The sequence below is a fragment of the Lathamus discolor genome, chromosome 3 (assembly GCF_037157495.1).
Source record: "Lathamus discolor isolate bLatDis1 chromosome 3, bLatDis1.hap1, whole genome shotgun sequence".
Taxonomy (NCBI): Eukaryota; Metazoa; Chordata; class Aves; order Psittaciformes; family Psittacidae; genus Lathamus; species Lathamus discolor.
Window position 1 is genome coordinate 119,078,428 of NC_088886.1, and position 16,524 is coordinate 119,094,951.

Here is a 16,524-nt window from a genome sequence, read left to right on the forward strand (position 1 = left end):
GTGATCTGGGAAAAAAAAAAAAAAAAAGATGAAATGAAACAGGGAGCAAAGCAAGTAAAACAAATGATCAGCTGCCCACAGAGGGGAGGGAGTGACTGGTAGGACAATTCTACAAAAAAGTGCTCTTTGAGTTGAACATGATTCCATGATTTCATTTGAGAGGAGGAGGTGGGGGAGACAAACAAAATCTCATAAAGATCTGTAATAATAAGCTATGAACCTTGCAATATTCATGAAATATCCTTTGTGAGATCTAGACCACTTGATGAATATGGCATTCTTAATAATGCTTTGGATCATTTAGCTTTAAAAAGACAAGTCTGAGAGAGACATAAATACAATCTTTTAGTACAGATAGTGCAAAGAAGAGTATAAATTGTTTTGTCTGCACTGAATGACAGGACAAGAAATAATGTTCTTAAAATGCAGCAAGAAACACCAAGTCAAAATAATAAAAGACATCTGCTATATGCCCAAAAGCCTTCTAGATGCAAATAGATTTTGAGGATGGGCTCAAAAGCCTCCACTGTAGACACCATTTAGAACAGAGGAGCATCATGCGGAATGCCCCCCACAAAAGGGACGAGCAGGGACTGAGGGTGACAGCAGGGGAGGCAGGAAGCTGAGCACCAACTGTCAGGGTCAGGCCTCAGTGCTGTGTATGCTGGGGAAGTCCATAGGGAGGAGGCAGGTCCACTGGGCAAAGCCAAGCCCAGGGATCAAGATGCAGCTCAGGATCAAGCAGACAGGAGGCTGGGTGCAAGTGTAGCTGTAAGGTGGCTGCTGATTGGCTCAGACCTGAACAAGATGACCTTGAACTCTGCCAACTAAACTCCTAAATTTGGGGAGTGTGCGCTGACAGCAGAATAGACAAACATCTGCATCTATAACCATCTGCACCTAAGTGAATGGTAAATAGGTGCAGAAGGTTGCATTAGGCCATCTACAAATCAGGGAGAAGGCCCTTCTAAAGCCCTTACTGGGCAGCTTTTTGTGAATCAATTTTCTGACATTCTGTATAGATTAAAAGATGCTCAGGGAGATGTTCTGGCCCTGTTAGGTCTGCTCTTAGGTATCCTGCCCTGAACACAGAGATGTCTAAGTAACCTGTAGGTGAGTGATGCAAGACTCTGGAGGATATAGTTGCCCATTATATAGATAATAAATTCCTATGGCCCAAGCTAGCATCAGGAATCCAGAAGTAATAATGTTCCCTAAATCTCTTCACGTGACAGCTGTGGCCACAAAACAGCCACACAGCTGCTAGCACAGGTCAGGGTTGAAAGTATAATTTTTTAATCCCATGGGTTTTTCTGCTGCACAACAAAGCCTTTTAGTCTAGAGAGGGGATATTGCCGTACAGGAATTGGAAGTACTGTAGCTTGGAGGTGATTTGTGCAAACCACAACACATGGGGAAGCTTTCACTGTTGCTGTCTGTGCTGTATTACTCTTCTGTACTCTGTATACACACATGCTGTATGGTCTCTGTATCATCAGAGGACTGCAGTCTGCAGAGCTATTGCTGTAATGCCTTTTAGAAACGTAACTTCAGCTATTTTTAAAAAACTCCTAGATCTGTGTTTCAGTTCAGCTTAAATGGAAGTGTTTTCTCATGTTAATACACATAAAAACCTCATCCTCATTTTGTAATATAAAACCATACATGATTAAATGTTTACCAGAGGGTTAATCTCTATATATTAATCTCTAGTTTGGGAATATTATGGTTGTTTTCCAAATGAAGGGAGCAGCTTCCTGAGTCCCTTCACAAAGGTGTCAGACATTTTGATGACTACATAGTTTCTCAGTAATGAATCCTCCCAAACCCATAGGAACCAGGGAGTTCATACGGATACAATAAAAACAGATTTGAATACATTTAATAAAGTGATTTACTTAGTATTGATGGGATTTAACAGCTGCTTACCCATTACTGAGTAATAACAGCTAATTTAATATCCATAGAAAGAGGAAAGAGGGTACTTTTCTAAATGCTAATGAATATTAACTGTTAGCATGCTCCTGACACCATTCGTACAAGTCCTTTTATAAGAAAAGACAGAAACACAATAGCATACAATGAAAAGGAAATTGGAGTCCTCAGACCAGTCCCAAATAGCTAGATACCAGAATCCAAGTAGTAAGTAGTAAACAGATAAATCTACCGTTGCACAGCTAAGCAGTAAGACAGAGCCAGTCATGCCACAGTGAGATAACACACCTCTGGGGCATAGTGAGACATGAAGAAAAGCTGAGAGCTTTCAGAAAATGGAGAAGAGTGATTTTGTACAGTAACGGGTACTGCGTAGGCTTTGCTGTGAATTTGAAATTGTCCCTCAAGGACTAGTTTTTGTTTAAATTAAGTAAATGCTGTAATGTAATGAATAAAGCCCTGTGTACTCGCCAGTATGTGGAAAGACTGTGATTCCACTGAGAGATTCTGGTGACACAAATTGAGTGAGCAAAGCTTGAGTGATTTATCAATGTCACTGAAACCTTGAAATGGAATTACATTCTTAAATGTGCACTCTTCAAGTATATAATTTGTTACAATATATATAAAATTTCTCCTATATGAGAGGCTTTTTTTTTTCTTTTTTTTTTTTTTTATTTTACTGTGGCTATGAAAAAACTGTATTTAATTGAGATTTGTGCTGAATTGGCCACACAGCAAAATTGCACAATTCTACATAACAAAACTGTATAGATTTTCTGCCACTTACTAATAGAAAATTTTATCTCTAGAAAGTTTAAGAAGTCAGAAACCCAATAAAATTATTTCAGGGAAACCTGCGTGCTCTGATACTTACTGGAAGTATCCATTCTTTCTCCTTCCACCCAAAGACTTCTTACATCATGAGATATTGGGAGTCCTGGAAACGAATTTTTAATTTCCTCTCTCCCCCCATGTAAGACCTGGATCAGCAGTTTGAAATTTGAGTTATTCCACTTAATGAATTTGTTTTGTGATCTGTGTATCTGTTCTTTGCATATTACCCTCCTCCACAGGAGTATATTCCAGAGAATACTTTCTTACTCTGGTTTCTGTATGAAAGTTATTTCTTCTTCATTTTCATTAATGAAATAAAAAAGACGTTAATTAAGTCTTAGAAGAAGCAACTTCAGAGGAAGAGCAGTGTGTTTCTGGAACCTCTAATGAGGGCATTGAATCGCGATTTGGAGAAAAGTGAGTCTCATACTCGAGAAAAAGGAAGCATAGAGAGATGCTCGAGTATTACTGTAGTGAGACCATAGGAATACCTTAGATATCTGGGAGATTACTATCTTAAATAGCTGGTTGTTTTGCCCACAGGGGAGGAATTCTATGCTTCAGGCATTTGGTAGTTGCATTAATTGGTAATTTTAGGACTTCAGAATTCTAAACTCAGAGTTTATGTTACCGGAATGCTGCTGCCTTTATGTCCCTTATTTCTCCTCTGGGCTATATGTGGCATTACCATTGGCACAGTTTATAGCATCTGGGTGGGTAATCTACTATCTTATGTTTCACTTTTTACAGAAAGTCTAAAGTTTGAAACATAGATCTTACGGTTCTAAAACTGCAAGATGGGAAAGTTTTGAGCAGAGGCATTGCTAAGATTTAATTTTTTTATACATTTTTAGTTTCTGTGAATAATTTTTCCTTCTCAGTGCTCTTGGTAGTGTTTAAATGTTAAACATGGTTGTAACAGCTAAGGCTCTGTTTTAAATTCCCTGATTATTTGTGAAAGGGAGATAATGCTGGGTCTTGATGCTTGCAGTTTCCTAATAGAGATTACCTTGTGCAAGGCCAGAGATAAGAGGTCTCAATGACAGACATCAAAGCTTTTGGGCTTTACAAAACATTAAACCCAAGTTTTTTGGGGGGTCATGTTGGAAGGCTCTAGCAATTTTACTTGAATAGCCACTTGGCTGCTACCTAAAACAAATATTAAGAAACTATCAAGAGAACATAACTGCATTCATCCAGTAGCATCATAAAATCTGATACATACTATATGCATAAAAAGATGTTTACAATTTTCTGAAAGTCTCAAGCTTATTTTGTTGTGTTTTCACCTCTTACAACCTCAGTGCTGGTTAGAGCAGAGACCAGAAGAACTGTAGGCAAGAATTTAAGCTGCATCTGACTATGATTTCCTCCTCTGAGTTGTTTTCTCTTAAAGCCAGGTCATAATGCTGATAGTAGTATTGACAGAACAGCACGTGGGGATCCAGAGGCTTGTTTCTCCACCTTCATGTGCTGGAAAGTATTACCAACTACGTAATACCAAAAGGCAGCAACTGTCCTAAATTTAAATTAATATGGGGAAGTATTTGGAAGATTTTTTTTAATTTTTTAATTTTTTTTTTCAATAAAGCTGGGTATGGCCACACCTTTTTTTTACTTTTGTATGTAAACTCTCTAAGGAGATTGCTTTTTCTGATTTGTGAAGCTCTCACACCTAAAAACGGACAACTACACAAACTGACTAAAATCCTCTCTCCAAAATCATCTTTCTGATAGAAGTGTGAATTCCTTCAACTGGCTAGGAAAAGCAGGTCTTACATTGAAGGTAGGCAGGTAGACAGGTAGACAGGTAGGTAGATGGATGGATGGATAGATAGATAGATAGATAGATAGATAGATAGATAGATAAATAGATAGATAGATAGATAGATAGATAGATAGATAGATAGATAGATAGATAGATAGATAGATAGATAGATAGATTTGCTGTACCCAGAAACCATTAGTGGCTTGCTCATGATGATGCTAAAAGACCTGCATCTTTCAGTTTTGAGAGTAATGTCCTGCACCTTAACACTCAGAGACTCTCTAATGGCCTATTTTAAGATTTTTTTGGTACCTCATGTTGGAAATCTCAGACAGGATCATATTGCCACACGTGTCTGGTGCGTAAACATCTTACTATGGCCTACAGTGTAGCTCTACTGTGACAAGTTACAGTGGGGAAGAAACAGACCATACACAATATGCCACCCAGCAATGCTGACTGTGTTATTCCAGGGGATCAGACTTCTGAAGAATACCTTGAAGGCACAGTATCACTTTGAACTTCTTCCTGGTTTGGTATAGTTTACACTTTTTTCCTTAGCTTGTGCTTTATTACAATATTCATATCTTAATTGCTGCTTTCTGCTTTGCGTTGGCTGCAAAATGAAACATATTGCTAGCAAAGTCACTTTTTATACTAACAGAAAACTCCAAATGGATGCGTCAGGTAACTACTGTTTCTCATTACAAGATTTTTTTAATCTTATCCCATGATGATCAAACGACCAGAGAAAATGAAGTAGGACATTTTTTCTGATTCATACTATTTTAAGTGTATTTCTGCTTAGCATCTGGCATTAGTTAGAGCTTTGTAAATGCTTCTGTTACCTGCTTTCTAAAATCCTATTTTCCCTTCTGCCACAGGATTTGAGGGAGGAATGTATAAAGCTGAAAATGAGAGTTTTTGATTTGGAACAACAGAATCAAACATTAAGTGTGCTTTTCCAGCAGAAAGTCAAACCAGCTTCTGACCTCCTTCTTCAGGTAGGAGATGGCAGTTTGCAGAAAGCAAGCTATGAGCTTTGTATTTCTTACAATTATAAAATATTTTTCTTCATTTTAAGGTTATGTCAGTAAGCAGGAAATGACAGTTGATAGATTTAATATTTTAGAAGAATATCTGTTATCTGTAATCTGATACCACTGAAACTGAAAGTGTACAACAGTAAGCTATGACTGCATATTAGATGCAAATGTGGAGAGGAGCACACCTGCAAAGTAACTTACTTTTTAGGTGTTTTTTCACTATGATAAATGGAATTATATGGGTTCATTATCCCTCTGTAGGGGAGAAGCTCTGATTCTTTAACATTCAGTTTGATGGTGAGCAGTGTAATTTCCTGTGAGAAGACAGCCCATTTATTTAACTTTTGCCATATGTATTACTTTCCTGGTTTCAGCTTACTTACAAGGACTTAAGTACATCTTCACAGACCCAGAGTGATTTTTTTTTTTCCCAAATGTTTTATGGAAGGATATAGCTGAGAAACCAATTGACCCATCTCCCACTCCTTTGCCATTCTGGAATAAGAGACGTTTCAGTATCTCTTTTCATTTGGCAAAGTCCATTATTGTGAATGCATCCATCACTTTGTCATCCTTTTGTAGAAGTAGAATTGCTTTGCAGAAGTTCCAACAAACCTGACCATGAGCTAAAACAATAAATGAGGATTTTTTAAAAAACTTTGTAAGTTTCTAACAATATGACAAATTCTGGGTTTAGCAATCTATGTTATTTCTTATTTAAAAAAACTAACAACAACAACCAAAAAACCCCAAAACATTCATTTTGGAGGAGTCAGATAGGTAAGTGATGTTAAATAAGTATGTATATCTTACCTAAATTCTCTGATGCCGTGCATGTGTATCTCAACATAAAATTTGACCCTTGCACTGTTGCTATACAGCTGAGGACTGTTAACTCTCATCAGCTCATGATGTTTATTGAGGAAACATGGTCTCCTTACCAACTGGTGCTTAAAGGCAAGGGAATCCTGGAGGTGGTGACCAGCTATACTTGCATACTGCAGAACTGAAGCTTGGGCAGAGTGCGGCCAGGTTACCATCACAGGGATCTGGGTTCTTTCTTGTGTTATGCTCAGGTTCTTGTTCTGTCTGTTTATTTTGTGTTGATTTAGGTATTGCTAGATCAGGACCTTCTCTCTTCTAATTGCTTCTGCCTTGCCCTAGCTGTTAAAACACTTCATATGTAATTAAAAAAAAGAAAAGAAAAAAAAGGAAAACAAAACAAAACCCCAAACCAAACAGACAAAAACCCAAACCAACAAAAACCAGACGAACAAAAAACTCCGATAAATTTGTGAGTTTTTAGAATCTTGTTTATCCTCTGACTGTACTCCAGACTTGAATAAATAGTATATAGCCTGTGATCTTGCAGTCTGAGATATAAAATCTGAAGAAGGGTGTTCCCTTAGGGCTGAAATTAAGCAAATACTGTCGTGTGCCTGCATAGGTTTGAAGCACTGTTTATATTATGTCTTTTTGGAAATGCATAGGTATCAGATTTAGAGCAATAGCTAAATACTTTTTTTAACCTGTTGCTCTACAGAAGAGTACTAAATATATGGTTAAGGACATTCCTGTTAAAGCATGACCCTAATCAAAGTGAATGGGCAAATACTGCTAACTGGGAGGAGGGACAGGCATGACACATGGTGTTAATTTCACCTTTCTGGTACTGTCTGATACAGTACTGTTCAATTTTATTTAATGCTGATCTCATCCTAGGAGTATTCACACTCAGTACAACTACAGATTTTGAAGAATGCTGTAGAAGAGGGTGAAAGCTAAAAAAAAAATTATAATACCAGTTGCTTTTTCTGCATATCGACTCCATGATTTGGTTGCCTGTTACCATCGAATTGTTCTGTCATTGACATTAGAAGACTTGTATTTTTTGTATATTTGATTTTGAGCAAATATGACACGATTCATTTGTCTTCTTAGGAATCAAATTATTCACACTTTTTTCAATGAAAAGATTGATACCAGTGTTTTGAATTTGACTGCAGGGTAATGGCCTGTGTACCAGACCAATATCACTGTGTTGTTTTAACTCATGCTTCTTACACAATTCAAAAGAAAAACGTATTACTACCAATTTAAAACCTAAAACGATAACAAAGAAAACACATGTGGTAAGGTGTTCATGACTGCTGCTGTGAAAATATTATTTAAAGTATTACATTTTCATGCATTTACAAGAACTTTAAGTACTTAGGAAATTGAAGAGTCTAATAGTGTTTTAAATGAAATATGTGTGTTTTCTTGAGACTTGTGATTATGTATATTGCTGTGGTTACATATATGGAAGAAGTTCTTCACTGTGAAGGTGGTGAGGCACTGGAACTGCTTCCCCAAAGTGATAAATGCTCCATCCCTGGCAGTGTCCAAGGCCAGGTTGGACAGAGCCTTGGGTGACACGGTTTAGTGTGAGGTGTCCCTGCCCATGGTAGGGGGGTTGGAAGCAGATGATCCTAAGGTCCTTTCCAACCCTAACTATTCTGTGATTCTATGTAAGTTCTTTACTACTAGAAATTTTGGTGCTCTTACTGCTTGTAGGGAGTGAAGCAGAGGATATGTCACTTCCGTCATGAAAAGATTAAGTAATACAGTCTCTGCAAAATGTAAGGTGGAGAAAGAGATAACTCGAGGTTTTTTTTTTGTCACCTCTTTAATACTGTAGACAATTTTAAGAGCTACCCTATCTTTCTGGGGACATTCTTTCTAGCTGAAGTGTGTGATTTACAGAGCCAGTATTAGGGTAGATAAATAAGGAACCTGATCACCTCTTTGTAAAAAAAAAAAAAAAAAAAAAAAATTCAGGCAGTCTTCTGTCTGAAGCAGCTTTCTTAAAAAGCTGAAGCCTAGGAAAAGTGTTTCTGTCTCAGCACCATCTGAAGAAGAGCAATAGTCTTAGTTAAAAGCTAGCACAGAAGAGTAGCTTCTGTCCAAGCAGCCTTCATTTTTGAATGTGGTTGCTAAAAATTGATTAAATTCTGCCTGTCATAGCAACAGGGGTTTGGGAAAGAAAACTGGGAGCTCCATTTCAGTGAGCCACCTTGTATTTCATCTGCAAGTAGGAGAAATAGTTGGGAGTAATAGACAGACAAAGATTTAAATTTGAGTATAGCAAAACCGATTGGAAGTAAAGAGAGAAATCTGTGGAGGTGATATACAGACGGTTGCTGAAGGGATAAGAAAATCCAAAGAGAAGATACAAGAGTAGGAGTAAGAAGTCTTAAATGAAACTTAGCACTTCTGCTTTGCCCATGTACAGCAGCTATGAATTATTTTTAAATGCAAATGTCAATATCACTTTATTTCTGTCTTTGCTTCATTTTTCCTAAATGATGAACTGTTTTCTTCAGGGAAACTTTACTGAAATCACCAAATTACAGTGCTCTTCCATTTCTTAGCTCTGGCATCTTGCAGACTTGTTTTGTTGTTGGGTATCGACTGCTCAGTCTTAAGACAGATCTTTTCACAGATCCTTCTCCTTGTTAGCCCTCTTTTTACTCATATTTGAAAATATAACTAATGACATTGAACCTGTTTCTGATGTTAAATATCCTCCTATTACATCAATGATGACTTGTAAAAAGTTACTAATGATAACAGGGGTCAGGGTTTGCCTTCTCATAGATATTACCATAATTTATGTTTTGTATCTCTGTTTACATAAATTCAACATGTTTGTTAGCTGAATTGTTCCCATGGATGATATCTTGATTAGACTTTTCACCCAGAAAGCCATTGTTGCAGACTTTCTATAAGGCATGTGAGGAACCGTTAGTGATAGGTGTTAAAAAGTGGTAAGTAAAGAAGACCTTAGGCCCGCTGTAGGAGAGGATCTGGTTCGAGACCATCTTAAGAACCTGAATGTACACAATTCCATGGGACCTGATGAAATCCATCCACAGGCCCTGAAGGAGCTGGCAAACGATGTTGCTAAGCCACTGGCCATTATATTTGAAAAATCATGGCAGTCAGGTGAAATTCCTGATGACTGGAAAAAGGGAAATATACGCCCCATTTTCAAGAAGGGGAAAATGGATGACCCAGGGAACTACAAAGCAGTCAGTCTCACCTCTGCGCCTGGCAAAATCCTGGAGCAGATTCTCCTGGATGGCATGCTAAGGCACATGAAAAACAACAAGGTGCTTGGTGACAGCCGGCATGGCTTCACTAAGGGGAAATCCTGCCTGACCAATTTGGTGGCCTTCTATGATGGGGCTACGGAACTGATGGACAGGGGTAGAGCAGTTGATGTCATCTACCTGGACTTGTGAAAAGCATTCGATTGTCCCACACAACATCCTTGTCTCTAAATTGGAGAGATATCAGTTTGATAGGTGGACCACTCAGTGGATAAAGAACTGGCTGGATGGCCACACGCAAATAGTTGTGGTCAGTGGCTCAATGTCCACTTGGAGACCAGTAATGAGTGGTGTTCCTCAGGGATCGGTATTGGGACCGGTCTTGTTCAACATCTTTGTCACTGATTTGGACAGTGGGATAGAGTGTGCCCTCAGCAAGTTTGCCAATGACACCAAGCTGTGTGGTTCGGTTGATATGCTGGAGGGAAGGAATGCCATCCAGAGGGATCTTGACATGCTTGTGAAGTGAGCTGATGCCAACCTTATGAAGTTTAACCATGCCAAGTGCAAGGTCCTACACTGGGTCAGATCAATCCCAGGCACAGCTGCAGGCTGGGCAGAGAAGAGATTCAGAGCAGCCCTGTGGAGAAGGACTTGGCGATGTTGGTCGATGAGAAAATGAACATGGGCCAGCTTCAGTGTGCGCTTGCAACCCAGAAAGCCAACCATATCCTGGGCTGCATTAAAAGCAGCATGACCAGCAGGTCGAAGGAGGTGATCCTGCCCCTCTACTCTGCTCTTGTGAGACCTCACCTGGAGTATTGTGTGCAGTTCTGGTGTCCTCAACATAAAAAGGACATGGATCTATTGGAACAAGTCCAGAGGAGGGCCACGAGGATGATCAGGGGACTGGAGCACCTCCCGTATGAAGATAGGCTGAGAAAGTTGGGGCTGTTCAGCCTGGAGAAGAGAAGGCTGCGTGGGGACCTAATAGCAGCCTTCCAGTTTCTGAAGGGGGCTTATAAGGGTGTTGGGGAGGGACTCTTCATTAGGGACTGTAGTGATAGGACAAGGGGTAATGGGTTCAAACTTAAACAGGGGAAGTTTAGATTGGATATAAGGAGAAAGTTTTTTATTGTAGGGGTGGTTGCCCCAGGAGGTTGTGAGTGCTCCATCCCTGTCGGTGTTCAAGGCCTGATTGGACAGAGCCTTTGGTGACATGGTTTAGTGTGACGTGTGTCTGCCCATGGCAGGGGGGTTGGAATTAGATGATCTTAAGGTCCTTTTGAGCTGTAACTATTCTATGATTCTATTATTCTAAGTAGCAACATTTATTGAGTTGATTTATTTAATTAAATAAGTAATCAAATTTTCCTAGTTGAGAAAGTATAAAATAGTATTTCTAGTCATAAGATTTACAATGCCTCTGATCCTAAACTATATTTTCATTGCCATTTTATTTCCATCGTAAAAATTCTACTTTATCAATCCAAGAGCAAAGCAGGTAGGACTCTTCAAGCATCTATTTTCTCGTGTGTTTCTCTGGCTAGATTAGTTTCATTTAGTGCTCATGGACCATCCACGTTGTTCAATTTTATGTCTAAAATTTTGCTAGAATGCTACAGCACAGTCCACTGAATTCTCAGGTCAATTTAAATAATAAGTACTTTGTTATGACTGCATTGATATTAGCTTTTTTAATAACCTGACAACTATGTCCTGACATACAAGACAGAGTACAGCTGTATGTACTTGGATGGAAATTGTTGTACAACTTAGCAGGAAGTAGTGAATTGCACCAGCGACATTATAATATATGGGAAGAAAAAGAAGGCAATTAATTGCCCTAAAATCTGATAAAAGGAGATGGAATATCTAGCCTCAGAGTCTGAGTCTGACCTCTGGTTCAGACGTCATTAGGCATGATGATGTCTGAATGCAGAGGTTAAAAGTGAAGTTGCATTTACAGCAATGAGATAGATTATATATTTAAGTATTTCAGAAGGTAGGTATTTGAGGGTTTGAAATTAAAGCTGAAGATCTTCACATACTATTAGAAAACAGTTTGTCAGCAGTCCAAAGTGTATTTCAATAACTGGATCATTATACGCTGAGCAGCAGTATAATTCCCATCTCACAGAAGCCAGCTACTACTCCTGCCTTGTGCCTCCAGGCTCTTCAGAGAGCAGGCAGACTTGAGACCAAGATCAGCAAATTGTATTTTAAGTTTTGAAACTCCTGCAGTTGACCTGCTTATTTTCTTACTTCACGTTTGTTCTTTTGTATCCATCAGATTGTCAGGGTACTCGCATCTGCAAAGCTTCTGAAAAGTTCCAGTTTCAGAACAAACTGTCTTTTCCTTCTCAGTAAACATATAAATCAGGTGTGGCAGTATCTGTAGTGATATTTACTTTCTCAGAAATCGGGGCTGGTGGCTTGAAGGAGAAATTAATCTCAGATCTGCTAATTGTTTCAGCTGTAGTGGAAAACTTCTTAAAAGCTACCTCTATCTCAAGGACTTTATCAACAGACAAAAAGGTAATCGCATAAATCTAAAGCAGGTTTGACATATATTAAGTTTAAACTAGTACATTAAACTTTATCCAAGAATTGCATTGCCAGTAGAACACCTACTAAGGAGTGAGGTTGTGGTTTTTACACCATTTTCAGTTCTCAAAATATTTCAGACCACAGCCCTGCTGCAGTGCTTTCTCTAGCTCAAGGTTACCAAAGGTGCACAACTGCTGTCATGAAGATCCTGTCCCAGGAAAGAGCATCCAGTCTTGTAGCAGCGTGAAATGATAAGAATACTTAGAATCATAGAATCATAGCATAGTTAGGGTTGGAAAAGGACCTCAAGATCATCTAGTTCCAACCCCCCTGCCATGGGCAGGGACAACACACACTAAACTATGTCACCCAAGGCTTTGTCCAGCCTGGCCTTGAACACCACAGGGATGGAGCATTCACAGCTTCTTTGGGCAACCCATCCCAGTGCCTCACCACCCTCACAGTAAAGAACTTCTTCCTTATATCTAACCTGAACTTTCCCTGTTTAAGTTTGAACCCATTACCCCTTGTCCTGTCACTACGGTCCCTTATGAAAAGTCCCTCCCCAGCATCCCTGTAGGCCCCCTTTGGATACTGGAAGGCTGCTCTGACGTCTCCGTCTCTCTTCTCTTCTCCAGGCTGAACAGCCTGAGTTTTCTCAATTTGTCTTCATACAGGAGGTGCTTGAGCTTCGTCATCATCCCTGTGGCCCTCCTCTGGACTCGTTCCAACAGTTCCATGTCCTTCCCATGTTGAGGACACCAGAACTGCTGTGTATCTCAGGAGATACACAGGGTTAGAGAGTGGCCCAGTAAAGAACACTTAAAGATTTTTCAAGAACAAATTAAAGGAATATTTCTTCATGTGAAGATGCTGTCATAATTTTCAGTCTTGCATTATCCCAGTAAACTGGTACCTGCTTTCTATTTCTGTCATGTCCTCACTCACCAATAATACCTGAGAAGACAGAAATACAAAGCTTTGAATCTGTACTTCATCTCAGTTTATATCATCAACATGTAATAATACATTATAAACCGTATTTCTTAATTGTTGTGTTTGCAGCTCCAGTTATGTGCTGAGAAAACAATCCAGAATTCAAGTATTCATGAAAACCTACTGATTAGATGCACGGGTGACCAAAGTCAGTGATGAGAGAAGGAAAGGAAACATCCCCCGTCCAAAGAAATTTCATCTAATCTCCCTAAGCCATATGACCTAGTTCTGAATGAACAGCAGCAACATAATACCTGGAGGAATTAGGCTGGATATCTGGTGCCCAGCCAGCTCTGGAAGGAGGACCTGAGATAGGCAGATGTTTGGAAGAGCACTGAGAATCATTGAATATCATCTGCCACAGTGTCTCTCTACAGGCCATCTCCAGTCACAGGGACTTACACTCATGTGTAAATCACAGCCATGGTGTGTAGATGCCCAAGAAGCTTTGTGAGATCCCTTGAGTGAAGTAGCTGAGATGGCTTTTCTTGTCCCTGAAGGACACCATTCTCTAACACAGCGAATCCAGGGATGCTCTTTTCTTACTAAGGAAAGTGTAAAACTTTCATTCTTAAAATAAAATATTTGCTAAGATTATTTGCTGGATCTAAACCTAATCCAGGCTGACAAAATAACATCACAAAAAATTTTCTTCTATACTGTGGTGTGATATATAAGAGGAGAGGTAGGGCAGTATCCTTCACAACATTTAAAACTAAAGAAAAACAAAGAACAGTTAGAACAGCTAGAGGTTCAGTGGAGAACAGTATTTTATTATGAGGGAGTTAGATCAGCTGACCTGATAGGTCTCCTTCATTTACAATTTGTGTTTTATTTTCTTTCTTGTCAGACTGTTGTCCCTTATTTCAGTACCTAAATTCCTACCAATTTTCTCTCAAACAAAAAGAAAACTAAAACTTACTGGAAATATAGATCTGATGAGAATGATAATGCTTTTAAGAGAAATTTGCTCCCAACTGCTAGAATTAATGTCCAAGTACTTCAACTAGTCTTGAGAGGTTCCCAAGACGAGCACTGAAAGGCTTTCCACATCAGAATCATAGAATTGTACAACGGTTTGTGTTGGAAGGGACCGTAGAAATCATTTAGTTCCAGCCCCCGTGACATGGACAGGGGTATCTCCCACTAGACCAGGTTGCTCAGAGCCCCTTTCAACCTGGCCTTGACCATTTTGTGATACAATTTAAATATATATATTTTTAGATAGCAAATTTAAGATGAGCTTTTTCCATTATCCCCATGATAAATTGCTAAAGTGATACCAAAAACAGTAAATCAAATGAGCAAATAATCTTTAGGAAAGCCACAAGTGATCTTTAGTGAAGCTTTTATGAATGATTTTGACTGAGGACAGCAGTAATTTTTTATTTTTAAGTTTTGAAGAAATATATATATTTTTTTTTTTCTGAAGAGCAAAAACAGGTTTTCAGAGTAAGCATGTGTCAAGGAAACCTTGAGGCTATACTGATGTGACAGGCCTTAACAACAAAAGTAAGAATTTACTGCCTTTTCGTTTTTAGACAAAGAAAAATATGCAGCTGACACTGGGTGAACCATAGATTTCTCTTTATTTTATGCATAGATTTTTATTTTCAGTGATGATACACATGATGGCAGGAATCCAATATGATATTTGAAGCCCTAAGCAAGTATAGGGGCAGAGTCATTAAGTACAAGAATGTTTTTCATGGGTTTTCCTATTATTGTGTACATTCAGTATCAGAATAAATGGAAGAAAAAAGGAAGGAATTCCACAATACAAAATAGTATTTGCTATATTCCTTTCCAAAATTGCCCTGTGCTTCAAACTTACAGTAAGTGTTAAAAAGATATGTTTTTTTATTCCATGAAGTTAAATTTAACCTATAAAAATGCTTAACCTGTTGGATGCTATTTCAGCCTGCTGTGTTTGTCTTTTATGACCGACAGATCCATTTTCTTGTCTGGTGTGTTTCTAGGTTTGAAGTTTAAAGATTTTTTATAGCTACATATATATTTGGTGTATTTAAGTGTCCCACATTCAGCTGTAAGTTATTTTTCTTCTTCTTAGTAGCTGGTGCAATGCTGTGTTTTTGACTCTAGTCAGAGAACAATGCTGTTAACATGCTGATGTTTTCAGTTGTTGCTAAATAATGCTCACCCCAATCAAAGATTTTTCAGACTCATGCTCTGCCAGTGAAAAGGGACACGGGAAGCCTGGAGGAAGTAGAGCCAGAACACCTAACCCAAACTAGCCAAAGGGGTATTCTGTACCACAGCACGTCAAGGGTCATTCATTGAGTTTTCCTTTCTAAATAAAAAAATCTTTCTCATTGACATTTGGATAGCGAAAATTAGCATGGATTTGTTCTAATGTTATCCAGTATGTGATGTGGTAAGTACAAGCCATGTGCTACATATAAAAGGTCAAGTTCATCTTATCAGGTCAACTTTTAAAGCCTTCCCAGTTTGGATTTCACAGTGGAATAAAATAGTAGTGACTGCATGCCCTGCTTAAATATAATATGCACAGACCACAGGTGTGCTAGATAATTGATTTCTCATCATGGTGCATATTTCACACTCTGTAACTCTCAAATGAAATACCAAAAAATGCATATAATTGAATGATTCAGAGATTTAGAGGACTGCTTCTTGTTGCAGTAAAGTGGGAATCTATTGAAATTCTGAAGCAGTGTAGAAATATAACCATTATTATTAAGGATATGTCATTTTCTTATTGGACTAATGGGGCTAAGGCTATAGTTAACTTTTGTTTTCTTAAGACTTTGAAACTGAAGTGAAAGATAACTATGCAAAAGTATGTATATGAAACAAAAATGGATAAAGGATTAATTTCATCTTTTATTGCATTCAATACATATAAGACTTCTTTTACATTTTACTTTATAACTGTGGGTTATACTGTTATTTTAGTGGCACTTCAAACATGAAGCAATATGGAATTACAGCTCTTTTACTTAAAATTGGTGTGCCAATAAGTACTCTGCTTGGTAACATTTAAGCTGTTCAGATTATATCACGTCAGTGTAATTTCCTGGTAATTTTAAATAACACATTCCATCAAATCAATCAAACTAACATTGTGCTAAGTGGGTTTTAGCACTTAAGATTACTCATTAGGTATTTTCTGTTATGAAAAAATTCATTTTCCTTTGATACACTTTATGTTTTGTATACTCCTATGGATACTGCACAAAGAAGAAGGGGGATGTAATTAGAATAAAATGGTATTCATAATGAATCATAAAACACCTACTGAACCGACCCCATCTTT

At 38.3% G+C, this 16,524-nt stretch overlaps 1 protein-coding gene across 2 annotated transcripts in view; it reads left to right on the top strand.

The window, feature by feature from the left end:
• Nucleotides 1-16,524, top strand: part of NCKAP5 (NCK associated protein 5) — a 405,798-nt gene that overhangs the window by 304,029 nt on the left and 85,245 nt on the right. For both annotated transcript variants that reach the window (XM_065671334.1, XM_065671333.1), the window contains one exon: nt 5,425-5,544. In XM_065671334.1, coding sequence (XP_065527406.1) covers nt 5,425-5,544 — 120 coding nt within the window. The remainder of the gene's footprint in view (nt 1-5,424; nt 5,545-16,524) is intronic.